This window comes from Meriones unguiculatus, chromosome 2 (assembly GCF_030254825.1).
Source record: "Meriones unguiculatus strain TT.TT164.6M chromosome 2, Bangor_MerUng_6.1, whole genome shotgun sequence".
In the NCBI taxonomy this organism is placed as follows: domain Eukaryota; kingdom Metazoa; phylum Chordata; class Mammalia; order Rodentia; family Muridae; genus Meriones; species Meriones unguiculatus.
Window position 1 is genome coordinate 144,918,713 of NC_083350.1, and position 13,766 is coordinate 144,932,478.

Sequence of the window (13,766 nt, forward strand, 5' to 3'; positions counted from 1 at the left end):
ACAGAGAACATGTCATATATAGCTTAAAAAATTGTGGGCATTATTAAAAAAACTAATTGTAATATTGATCTAATCTAGACAGACATTTTTCTTTAAAGTCTCTAGTAAACAGAAAAAGAAAAACAGAAGTGTTACGTGCCATTTCAGTGTATTTAAAACAAACAAAAAAAACCAAAACTATATTTAGTGCCTTTCATAAGCTTTAAAGACCTCAGAATGTCAGTGTTAGATTCAATTTAAAATTTTTTGTTTGTTAGTCTTGTTTGGGATGATTGTTCTCCTGAAATCTATATGTTGAATATATGACCAATCCTAAATAAATAAATGATTCTATGAATCTGTTCCCTGTCTTTTGGCTTCTGAAGGTGTCATGGTTGCTGTTTATAGTCTATGTCATTGTAACTACTGTGCCTTTCTTAGGGTTTGTCTTTGTTAGGGTTTCTATTGCTACAATGAAACACCACGAGCAAAAATCAAGGTAGAGAAGAAAGGGTCTATTCAGCTTACTCTTTCACATCACATTTTATAATCAAAGAAAGTCAGAACAGGAACTCAAGCAAGGCAGGGACATGGAGGCAGGAGCTGATGTAGAAGCATGGAGGACTGCTGCTTACTGGCTTGCTCATCATGGTTTGCCCAGAACCCCATCATATGGAGGCATTCTCTTAATTGGGGTTCCCTTCTTTAAGTTGACTTTAGCTTGTGCCAAGTTCAAAGGGAATGGGAGGAGATGAGGGACAGAGGGTGGGATTGGAAGGGAATAAAGGAGGGGGCTACAGCTGGGATACAAAGTGAATAAACTGTAATTAATATACAAAAAATTAATTAAAAAAAAACCTATCCAGTAGACCCCCTTGTCACTTTGACACAGAAACACATCACAGTTAAGGCAAATCTTTCTTTTCTCATTCATCCCCAAAGTCTAACATTGGAAATTTAAATAACTTTTAAAATACCACAGTTTTTACAAATTCAAAAACATTGAAAGTTCAGTCTATAATAGCAGATATCTTTTAAAATTCAGTCTTAGTTTCAGAAAAGACCCCTGGGCTCAGATGTTTTGGTTCTTTTGCTCTCCTTGTGGAGGTCCAGTCCATGCCCCAAGTCTAGCTCTCTGCCCCTTCTTCCATAAGATTCCCTGCACTGTGCCCAAAGTTTGGCTATGAGTCTCAGCATCTTCTTTAATACCCTGCTGGGTAAAGTCTTTCAGAGGCCATCTGTGGTAAGCTCCTATTTTGTCCTTGTTTTCACCCTCTTCTGATGTCTATCCCTTTTGCCTTTCTGAATGTGGATTGAACATTTTACTCAGGGTCCTCCTTCTTGCTTAGCTTCTTTAGGTATATAGATTTTAGTATGATTATCCTATATTATATGTCTGATATCTACTTATAAGTGAGTATATAACATGGGTGTCTTTCTGCTTCTGGGATACCTCACTCAGGATAATCTTTTCTAATTCCCACCATTTGCCTGCAGATTTCATAATTTCCTTGTTTTTATTTGTTGAGTAGTATTCCATTGTGTAAATGTACCACAATTTCTGTATCTATACCTCAATTGAGGTACATCTGGGTTGTTTCCAGGTTCTGGCTATTACGAATAAAGCTGCTACAAACATGGTTGAGCAAATGTCCTTGTTATATACTTAAGCATCTTTTGGATATATGCCTAGGAGTAGTATAGCTGAATCTTGAGGTAGCACTATTCCTAATTGTCTGAGAAAGCGCCAGATTGATTTCCAAAGTGGTTGTACAAGTTTACATTCCCACCAGCAATGGAGGAGGGTTCCTTTTTCTCCACATCCTCTCCAGCATGTGTTGTCACTTGAGTTTTTTATCTTAGCCATTCTGATGGGTGTAAGGTGAAATCTCAGGGTTGTTTTGATTTGCATTTCTCTGATGACTAATAATGCTGAGCATTTCTTTTAAGTGTTTCTCTGCCATTTGATATTCCTATATGTGAGAATTCTCCGTTTAGCTCTATACCCTATTTTTAAAATTGGATTACTTGATTTGTTGCTGTTTAACTCCTTGAATTTTTCATATATTCTGGGTATTAGCCCTCTGTCAGACATAGGGTTTGTGAAGATCCTTTTCCAATCTGTAGACTATCATTTTGTTCTGATGACAGTGTCCTTTGCTTTACAGAAGCTTTTCAGTTTCATGAGGTTCCGTTTATTGATTGTTGATCTTAGGGCTTGTGTTGTTGGTGTAAGGAATCTTATGAAAGAAGGGGGAGATAGAAAGACCTGGGGGGAACAGGAGCTCCACAAGGAGAACAACAGAACCAAAAAATCTGGGCAAAGGTGTCTTTTCTGAGACTGATACTCCAGTCAAGGACCATGCATGGAGATAACCTAGAACCCCTGCACAGATGTAGCCTATGGCAGCTCAGTCTTACAGTGGGTTTCCTAGTAAGGGCAATAGGCACTGTCTCTGACATGAACTCAGTGGCTGGCTCTTTGATCACCTCCCCCTGGGGGGCCCAGCCTGAGAGGGGCAACTAAAGGAAGACAATGTAGCCAGTCCTGATGAGAGGCTAGGATCAGATGAAAGGGAGGAGGACCTCCCCTCTCAGTGGACTGGTGGCAGGGCAAGGGAAGAGAGGAAGGGAGAAAAAGGAGGGAGGGATTTGGAGGGCATGAGGGAGGGAGCTACAGCTGGGATACAAAGTGAATAAATTATAAGAAATAAATAAAATGAAAAAAATAGACACATTTTTAAATTTAAAAAATAAATAAAATTCAGAGTCTCTCAACCATGGGCTCCTGTAAAATAAAAAATAACTTACTTTTTCACTTTAGTAGGAAAAATTCAGGGCACAGTCATAATCAAATCAAAACCAAACCAAACCAAACTCCAATAGTGTAAATAATTTAACATTCAATGTTTAGGGTGCACTCACATTCTTTTAGGGTCCTTCAACGGGCTTAGGTAACAACTTCTCTGGCTCTGCCCTCTGCAACATACACACAGCTAGTCTTCTAGACTTTAGCCCCACTTCTGCTGCTGTTCTTGGTGGATATCTCATGGTACTGGCATCTCCAAAATGCTGGGGTCTTCTGCTGCACTTTCACTTACAGCCTCTCTTGGACTCTTTTTCTGGTGCCAAACCTCAGTTTCTCTGCATGACCCCTTCAATCTTGGGCCTTCAACTGCCACTGATGCTGAACCTTCACTAAAAGCTCTCCTGTCCTTTCACAGTGCTCTCCATGAGTTCTTCATGCCTTCAAAAGCAGTATCACCTGGATGACTCTTACATTAGCAAGTTCAGCTGCCAGCATGAGGACATGTCATGCCAGCATGACAACCTTGGCCACCTCTGGAACACAGCTTCTATGTGCTGACTCTGAGGAAACACTTCCCAGATTTCACTTTCAAGGACACTGGTCTCTTCTTAATCACTGCTAATTTCTCAGCTCTAGCTAACCAGCATTGAGTATCCCAGCAAAGCAAAGGTTTTAACTTTAGTAGTTCTAGAGTCTTGTTAATCACAGCTGACTCTTCAGCCCCAGCTCACCAGAACCACAGAATCTTAATTCAAAATAACGAATGGCCCCTATAGTCTTCAAACTTTTATCAAAAACTTCACAAAGCAGGCCTCCATGTCTGCATAAATTCTTATCTTCCAAGCTCTACATAACAGTTCAAGAAGCACTGAACACTCGACAACATGGTCAGGTCCGTCACAACAATACCCTGTCGTCCTAGTACCAACTTGTCATAGTTAGGGTTTCTTGCTGCGCTGAAACAACAGGAACTCTAGGCAGGTCAGGGAGTTTGAGGCAGGAGCGGATGTAGAATGTAAAGAGTTGCTTACTGGCTTGCTCTTTATGGTTTGCCTACAGCGCTGTCTTATGGAGGGAGCCAGTTTCTTAGTTGAGGTTCCCTCCTCCCCGATGACTTCAGCTTGTGTCAAGTTGGTGTAAAAGTAACCAGCGCAGGGCTTATTTCACTGCCCTTTGTATAAAGTCACAGCATCTGACCTGAGATTTTTTAATAACAACCCAAAAACTGTAGTCCTAAAACTCGGGCAAAACAGTGGTTTGAGTTGTAAAAGGTCTGTAGATTGCAGTAGTAACCAGTTTGCACTTATTTATTATATCACTTCATAAGCATCACATTATGTAAAACCCACCAGCTAGAATAAAAGCTCATTACAAAGTCCCCATGAATTTCCAAGGTACATTTGCATAAAAATGCACAACAAATGTAAATTTTTTTGTTTATACATGTTTGAGATTCTCACGCTCATTGATAATCTTAGGGAGATGAGGTAGGTTTCTGAGTGCGGTACTCTGGACTTTCTATTGGGTATGCCTTTATATCTGTGAAAGTAGAATACTCACAAAGTTAAATAAGTTTATCACTTTATACCCATGCTTAAAAGTAAGTTCAAGAAGAGGGAGATGGGTAAAGATAGAAGGAAGCAGAAGGGAGACTGGACAGAGCTAGAAACCACATGGAGAAACACAATGTCAAAGGAGTAGGGTTAAGTTACTGCTCCAGAAAAAAGGCCACAGCCTTAAGCTATATAGATGTCTGTGAGTCTTAATTAAACCTCAAACAGGATCCTGGAAAGCCCGCAATAGGGGTGTCCCCATTCTTCAGAAAGCCTATTAACTTTATTAAGTAAGTTCATCAGGGAGGGAGTGTTTGCAGCAGTGTCCAATACACAGCAAGCACTAAGGAAATAATTGCTATTGTTACCTCAACTAGGAGAAATGTCCATGAACAAGGGATTAAAGGAAAAAAAAGAGACTCTCAAGGGGAGAAAAAATTAAGTTCAAGAGATTTAAAGAGAAATGCAAGTAATCAGAAAAGTTTGGGAAAATGGACTTGTGCATTTTACTGCATTACATCTGTAAGCAATTGCATCATAGCAATATCTAATAAATTGCAGTTATATGAAACGTTAGTATAAAACTGTCTGTTAGTAAAAGCTATACTTTTCCTAAGCAATAATGTTTTTCCCAAGGTCACATAATTAAAATAATTTTATTTTGTAAATTATTGAAAGCTTTTTAAAGAAGTTTATCAGAAAGCTGGATTATTTAGATCTTTGTTGACAGATAATCTTTCAGAAACAAATTGATAAACTCATTGTTACATTTGGAATAGTATTACTTCTTTTTAGATATTATTTTTTTAAAGTGTTTTATTTATTTTTCTGCCTTTTTAGAATACTTTTCAGATACCTTTTTAGGATAATATATATTAACATCTTTTTTTTTCTTTAAAAAAATGTTTATTGTGCTCTCTCAATAATAGACATTGGGACCTGTGCCATCACTGCCATTCCCTTTGAGAAGTCCAAAGTTTTATTTACTCTTGAAGAATTGGACGAATTTACTTTTGTAGATGAGACAGATCAACAAGCTATCCCAGATGTTACACGGATAGGTCCCAGTCAAGAAAAATGGGGCTGGATAATGTTTGAATGTGGAATTGAAAATTTAACTATAAAAGGTAAGCTTTTTTAACCCTGAGTTCTGCTTAAGTGGGCACAGTTCAGTTCCACACTGCTGAAATATGTTTAACAGGTTGTTTCCTGTTTTCTTCTTCTTCTGATGTCCCTCCTGTTTGCCTTTCCGGATGGGGATTGGACATTTTAGTTAGAGAAGAAGAAAACAGGAAACAACCTAGGAACCTACCACAGAGGGCCTCTGAAAGCCTCTGCCCTGCAGACTATCAATGCAGATGCTGAGCCTGATGGACAACTGTTGGGCAGAGTGAAGGAAATTTTATGTAAGAACTGGGAAATAGTAAGAGCTGGAGAGGACAGGAACTCCACAAGGAGAGCAACAGAACCAGAAAATTTGAACATAGGGAACTTCCCAGAGACTCATACTCCAACCAAGGACTATTCATAGAGATAACCCGGAACCCCTGCACAGATGTAGCCCAGGGCAGTTCAGAGTCCAATTGGGTTACATAGTAATGTGAAGAGGGACTGCCTCTGACATAATCTGATTGGCCTGCTCTTTGATCACCTCTCCCTGGGGGGGAGCAGCCTTATCAGGCCATAGTAGAGGACAATCCAGCCACTTTTGATGTGAACTGATAGACTAAGATCAGAAAAGAGAGGAGAACCTCCCCTATCAGTGGACTTGGGGAGTGGCATGCCTGCAGAGGGAGGAGGGAGGGTGGGATTGGGAGGGGAAGAGGGAGGGGCTTATGGGGGGATGCAGAATGAATAAAGTGTAATTGATGAAAAATTAAAAAAAATATGTTTAACAGGTGTTACTTGTAACAACCTAGACAACATAATACAGCAGAAACTGTGGTACTTGCACTTATGTACAGGGTGCATAGACATCCCAATTATAAAAGTGGTATTTCCTTCCACAGCTGGATGGAGATGCCCTCTGTCCCAAACCTTGGGACCTCACAGAGGAGCAGGATTTAGAAATGCCTGAGTCCACTGACATCCTATTCTTTTCAGAGTTTAGAGCTTTGCCGTATAAGAAGCTAATATTTCACATAAATTTTCATTTAGTGGAAATTACTGATTTATACTTGTTTCTTATATAAGACAAGGGGAGGGGAGAAAAGAGGAGTTTTATGTGTTTATGAATAACACTTTAAAGTAGGAAAGTTGAGTTGTTATAAGATTTCAGGTTTAGTCTTACGTGTTACAGTCACTTAAAATACTAGTAGCTATATGTCTACATCTTTTATCTGGTAGGTCAGACATACATAAGTCTTTTAGATACAGGCAAAGGCTAGTGAAGAAAAACATCATCTTGAAGTTATATACAGTATTTTAGGGTACAAGAGTAAAACACATATCCACTCTTTTTCTAACAAATGAATTCTCTCATTTTTATAGGAGGAAGACAGTCTGGTGCAGTTTTATATAACAGTTTTGGAATTATGGGTAAAACTAGTGTCACAGAAAGGGGTGGAGTGCTGACATCCAATAATTCTTCTGATTCTCCTACGGGCAGTGGCTACAATACTGATGTCTCTGATGATAACCTTCCCTGTGACCGAACCAGTCCTTCCTCTGACATAAATGGAAACTCAGTTTCAGATGAGCAAGTGGGTGAATTTCTAGTGATACTAATAGTTTGAAATTAGAGAACTACATACTCAATTCAGTATCAATGCCTAAAGCATATCACCTTGTCATTTCCTCTTTTACAGTTGCTCTAACATTTTGTTGAATGTACTATGACTAGGGTATAATTCCTGAATAAGTAGAGGAACATATATATACCTATGATACATTTTCCTACCTATTATAATATTTAGCACAATATCCTGCTTATGTTATTATGCACATAATAAACATTTGTTAAACAAATGAATGTATAGAACTTAAGAAAAGTAGACCTTCATTAGTTAATTAGGTTTTGATTAATTTTAGAAGTCATTTTTATGCTTGTTATTGGTGATATTTTATATAGGTAATAAATATTTTCATCAATATATTTGCATATTTTAAATATTTTAACTAATACCTTATATTCAGTTAATTTATTATTTTTATTGTGGTAGAATTTAATTGTGATGAATATGGTATCAGCAAAAATATTTAAAATTCTTTATTGTGGAAAAAGTGGGTCAGTGTTTGGTGACCTTGAAGAAGCAAGTTTCTTAGCTTTTCCTGGTTTTTTTTTTTTTTCAGCTACAATAGGAGTGTAGTAAATAATGCCATTGACTCTAAGTGTTTTGAATATTAAAACAGATGCTGTATATGAAAAGCTTTACTAGTACAAGTAAGAATTTCTGAGAGTAAACAAAACAAAAAAGGTTAAGAAAGCACCTTTTTCATTAAGAAATAGATTGTGGGTACCTAGTGTTCATGGTTATACTCACCTCTGAGCCCGGATTCCTGGTCATTATTTGTTTTTATTTTCTTGTGTCTAAGAGGCAGATGTGTGAGTGTCTGAGTATAGGCATGCCACAGCCTACATGTGGAAGTCAGAGCACAACCTTTGGATGGCAGCCCTTACCCTCTACCTTCAGACAGCTTTCCTCAATGCTATGTAAACCTGGTTGGCTGGTCTGTGAACACTGGAGATTCTCCTGTCACCACCTCCCATTTCCCTTAGGTACACACGGAAATTACAGACACATGGTACTGCCTGGATTGGGGGGGGGGTTGCTTTTTGTTTTTTAACATGAGTTCTATTGATCCATACTGAGGTTGTCAGGCATGCTGGGTAAGCACTTTTACCCAGAGCCCCTAGGGCTTTATTTTTATTTGGTGCAGAGTTGTAGAGTTAGTTACTTTCCAGATCAGCCAGATGACTCAGCAGGTAGAACCAGTGCTAGGTGTCCTGCTTGGCAACCAAAGTTTGATCTCTTGAATCCTTATAAAAGTAGAGGAGAAAACAGACTCCACAATGTTGTCCTCTAATCTCCATATTTGCACCATGGTACTCTTACACATCATGTTCACACCCTCACACAATAATAATAAATACAATTTTAAGTTAACCAATTCCCTTATTGGTTCTTTACAAGGGTTTGTGGGATTGCATTAGAATAGTAATGAGAATTAGGACATTTGTGGCTATGCACTGAACAAGAGTTCTTTTATTCTTCTTTCCTTTTCACCTATTGAAAAACTTTACAGAATATTTTTTAAAGACTTATTTATTTTTGTTTTATGTGGAGGAATGCTTTGCCTGCATTTGTGACTATGCACCATGACTGTGAGTGGTGCCCACTAAGACCAGAAGCCGGAGTTGGATCCCTTGGAACTGGAGTGATGACACTTGGGAGCCACCATGTAGGGGTTGGGATTTGAGGCCAGGTCCTCTGAAGAGCAGGTGGTGTTCTTAACTGCTGAGTCATCCTCTCCAGCCTCAGTTTATATAATTTTAAGGGCATTTCTCCCTTAAAAGGGCATTTCATATGCTTCTTGGATTTTCTAACAGTTCATCCAGGCTCTATGTTATCTTTTCCTGTTTATTTATGGAATTGTTTCTCCTCAAATGTGTGTGTACTCTGGAAGTTGTATTCATGACACTAATTTCCTCTTGCTTGTTGTCTATTCCCTGACTCACTGCTAGTTCCATTATGTAGTGATACTTTCCTATGCTTCTTGCATGGAACTTCTAAACTGTGTCATTTGTTTAGCATGACTTTAAGTGTGCCATGGCTCCAGAAACAAGTTAGTCTGCAATCATTTGCTTGACTATGGACATTAGTGTAGTAATAATGAATGTCTTTTCCCTTTTCCAAATGTCAAGTTTTACATCTGTATACACCTGGCCCATAAGTGCCTGGCCCATAGTTTCTTGAGAAATCAATGTTTTAAGTTTTATTTATTATGTTTTGTGATGCTGAGGATTAAACTCAGGACCTTACAACATGCAATATAAGAGCTAGTTCTACCACAGTTACCTCCCAGCTGTAGAGGCTGTTTTTGTTGTTGCAATTTTGTTTTGTTTTTGTTTTTAAGAGAGAGCCTTGCTGTGTTGCCTAGACTAGTGTTGAGCTCCTGGGCTTTTAAGAGGTCCTCTTGGTTCAGTGTTTTGAGGGTCTAGGACTACAGGCTTAGATTTCTTTCTCAAAGAAAAGTATATGGGGTCTAGTCAATGGCTCAGCAAGCAAAGGCATTTGCTACCTTGCTGCCAAACCCGATGACCTGAGTTTAATTCCTGGAACTTTCAGAATTAGCAGAAGACTAATTTGAGCAATATCCACAGTTCAGGGTTTTATGTTAGGGTGTAGTCCATTAGTTCATCCTATAGATGAACAGGTTTTGTGCTTAAAGTGCTAGTAAGCCTGTGGTAAAGGTTCTACAGGATCAATACATTGTTAAGTTTTTTTTTTGTTTTGTTTTTGTTTTGTTTTGTTTTTTTAATATAGGATGAAGGAGTTGAATCTGATGATTTGAAAAAAGATCTACCTCTAATGCCACCACCTCCAGATTCATGTAGCATGAAGTTGACCATTAAAGAAATTTGGTTTAGTTTTGCAGCTCCAACCAATGTGAGATCTCCAACACATGCATTTTCCAGGTAAAAAATTTCAAAGTGTAAGTTTGTCCATTGACATCTCCTCCTTATTTCAGAAAGCATATTATTCTGTTCGTGTCTTCCTGAATTTTTTTTCTGGTAATATCTAATACTAACACTGTGTGACACATCTGCTACTCTGAATGCTAAAATGGCTGTTCCTTCCATCTTTCTCATTGGATGCTTTTTATAGACATTATATATTCTCTATTCAGCCTAATTTCTTTCTAATTTTTTTAGCCTTATTTACTTGTCTTGCTACCATAAACTTTTGTTTTATTCTTCATTTTAGACATGTTTCACCCTTCCTCCTTTTGTGGTGTTTGTTTCTTATTTATATGTTCACAATTTGCCAGTGATCAATGGGAAAAAATATTAGCAGTAAAGTAACATTAAGTGCTATAGATATAGGAGATTGTTTGAAATATAAAATTTAATCTTATAATTTTTTTTTCAATTTTAAAAGGCAGCTGAACCTTCTAAGCACTGCAACCCCAGCTGTTGGTGCATGGCTGGTTCCTATTGATCAACTCAAGTCATCCTTAAACAAATTAGAGACTGAGGGAACCTTGCGAATTTGTGCTGTTATGGGATGCATAATGACAGAAGCATTAGAGGTGTGTCTTTTAATCATATAAGGTATCAGGCATACTTTGTTACTGAAAATAATTCATTACTATTAATAGTTGATGGAAGAAACCAGACTACAAGTTCTTGATTACTAGATATCTTTGATTATAGGATCTTTTATACATATAATTCTATGTCTCTTATTCTTATACCATTTTCAGAATAAAAGTGTACATTTTCCTCTAAGAAGTAAATACAATAGACTTACGAAAGTTGCTCGCTTTCTCCAAGAAAATCCTTCATGTTTATTATGTAATATTCTACACCACTATCTTCATCAAGCAAATTACTCCATCATTGATGATGCCACAATGGTAAGTACTAGCTTTAAGGAAACTACTGTTCTATAGCAGTGGTACTAATGAACAAGTTGAGAAATGTAGTTAGAAATATAGGTTAGTAGATAGCATTTTGCTTTGATTGACACTTGCAGAGTGGCTTGTTTATAGAAGCTGTCAATATGGATAAGATTTCTCAGCGTAATAGGTTAAATGAGAAATTGTCAAAGATGGAATTTTGAAAAAAAATGCTAGACTTCAAGAAGATTTGAGAGGTTGCATAAGGCTAGATTTTGAGTGCTGAGAAGGGAAGTAAAGAGCTAGCATTAGCTCAGTCTCCATGGGAGTTCTTTAGTAAGGGGTAGTCTCTGCCATGAACTTGGTTGCCTGCTCTTTGTTTAGCGCCTCCTGGACTTACTGGGCCTCAGAGAAAGAGGATCCAGACAGTCCTGAAGAGATCTTATAGGCTAGGGTCAGATAGTAGGGGAGGAGGACCTCTCCTATCAGTGGACCAGGGAAGGGACAGAGGGGGGAATGGAGGAAGGAAGGATGGATGGGACCAGGAGGAGATGAGGGAGGGGGTCACAGCTGGTATACAAAGTGAAATAATTGTAATAAATTGATGATAATGATGATGGTGGTGGTGGTTTTGGTGATGATGAGAAATATTTTTAAAATTTTTTATTACTATCATTTATTACAATTTATTCAATTTGTATACCAGCTGTGTCCCCCTCCATCATCTCCCAATCCCACCATCCCTCCCTCTTTTCCCCCATGCCCCTCCCCTAGTCCACTGATAGGTGAGGTCTTCCTCTCCTTCTATTTGACCCAGGCTTATCAGGTCACATCAGGACTGGTTGCATTGTCTTCCTCTGTGGCCTGACAAGGCTGCACCCTCAATGGGGAAATGATCAGAGAACCTGTGACTGAGTTCATGCCAGAGAAAGCTCCTGCTCCCCTTAATAGGGAACCCACTTAGAGACTTGAGTCCATGGGCTACATGTGAGCTGGGGTTTTAGGTCTTCTCCATGCATTGTCCTTGATTGGGTTATCAGTCTCTGCAGGGGCCCCAGGACTCAGGTTTTGTTTGTTTTTGTTTTTTGTTTTTGGCTCTGTTGGTCTTCTTTTGGAGCTCCTGTCTCCTCCAGATCTTTCTATCTCTCCCTTCTTTCATAAGATTCCCTGCACTCTGCCCAAAGTTTGGCAGTGAGTCTTAGCATCTGCTTCGATACCTAGATCAGTGGAGTCTTTCAGAGGCCCATATCAGCGGACTAGGGAAGGAACAAAGGTGGAGGGGAAGGGTGGATGGAACCAGGAGGAGATGAGGGAGGGGCCACAGCCGGTATACAAAGTGAGTAAATTGTAATAAACTAATAATGATAATTATGATGATGAAATTATTTTTTTAAAGAGCTAGAACTAAGACAGTTGTATCCTAGAAGCTAAAAGCATAAATTTTAAGCCAGGAAGTAATCCCTGGAGTCATAATGGTTTAATGAAATAGTGGTTATTCATAGAGCGGAGAATATATATTTGCACAACTCATCCCTGTCTCTAAAAGAGCAAATCGCAAATTGTGTCTGGGATTTTAGAATTTTGAGGACATTGCTTGTATTCTCCAGCTTCTGAATAGGAGAGCATAAACAAAAATGTTTAGCCAAATTAGACACCTCTGTGTCAGTGTTATTAATGGCCAACCAAATCTTTCACTAGGCAAGTGAAGAATCTGTGTTAAGTAATGGGTTTTACAAAGGTGTTTCTATCTAAGACTGAAATAGCATTTCCTATTTTCTGGGAATTGAAGACAAAGTTGTACAATGTGAGCCTGACATGCCATTTTAGTTGTGGTCAGAGAAGCTGAACAGTGAGACTTGTAGGCATTAGCTATGAGAGGAATGGATGCTCTGCATCCCAAGATAGGAAGTCAGAGGCTGGGGAGGTTGTAGTCTTAAACTTTAGTAACACCCCATATATAGACTTACCAGGTTTCAACAGAACTGCTGTAATATATTCTAAGACCACTGATCCTCAATGTTATCCACTTGATCTCCTAGATTTTGACCTCTTTCAAACATTGTGATGCTGAGAACCAAATTTTATATTAACATGAACCCTCAAGGGACATTCTTAATATACGTGTAGCTGTAGTAGGTTTTATTGTCAACTTTAAATCCTGGGTAATGATGAATAAATTAAAGATCTGAATTTCAGTTTCTTCATGTCTAAGTGGGAATTTTGAGATTAAAATAAGTTCTTCATTGTTATTACAGAGTGATGGGCTTCCTGCACTGGTAACTTTAAAGAAAGGATTAGTTGCTTTGGCAAGGCAGTGGATGAAGTTCATTGTGGTGACACCTGCCTTTAAAGGAGTTAGCTTACACAGACCAGCTCAGCCACTGAAACCTCCAGCTACTGTGGACCATGAACATGAAGATGGACTTGGCCTGGACAATGGAGGTGGTCTTCAAAGTGATACTAGTGCTGATGGTGCAGAATTTGAGTTCGATGCAGGTAACTTTAGGTTAGAGTAGTTTTCTTTCCTCAATATAATCACTGTGTGTTTTTTGGGTATGTGCGTCTTGGAGGAATAGCTTCGTATCAAAATATGCCTCTTTAAAAGAGACCAACCAAGACATTTTTCCTGTAGTTATTAGCAAATTAGTAATGGAAGCAAATCTTAGCTGTTACATACTTAGTCACATGGTACTCGAATTTAATTATTTTTGTCCCAAATTTGAAAATGCTGTGGTTGAACTATGCAGTTGTGAATTTCATTAATCTAAATTTACAATCACTTTGGATTCTTTTTACTGGAACAAATTTTATAATTTAATTATATATTATATTATTATATGCATTTTATATAATATATAATTTAT

General features: G+C 38.2%; 1 protein-coding gene across 7 annotated transcripts in view; it reads left to right on the plus strand.

Moving 5' to 3' along the window:
* Nucleotides 1–13,766, plus strand: part of Bltp1 (bridge-like lipid transfer protein family member 1) — a 181,565-nt gene that overhangs the window by 79,387 nt on the left and 88,412 nt on the right. For all 7 annotated transcript variants that reach the window (XM_060378234.1, XM_060378239.1, XM_060378238.1 and 4 more), the window contains exons 36-41: nt 5,271–5,468; nt 6,832–7,043; nt 9,828–9,979; nt 10,443–10,593; nt 10,768–10,920; nt 13,158–13,398. In XM_060378234.1, coding sequence (XP_060234217.1) covers nt 5,271–5,468; nt 6,832–7,043; nt 9,828–9,979; nt 10,443–10,593; nt 10,768–10,920; nt 13,158–13,398 — 1,107 coding nt within the window. The remainder of the gene's footprint in view (nt 1–5,270; nt 5,469–6,831; nt 7,044–9,827; nt 9,980–10,442; nt 10,594–10,767; nt 10,921–13,157; nt 13,399–13,766) is intronic.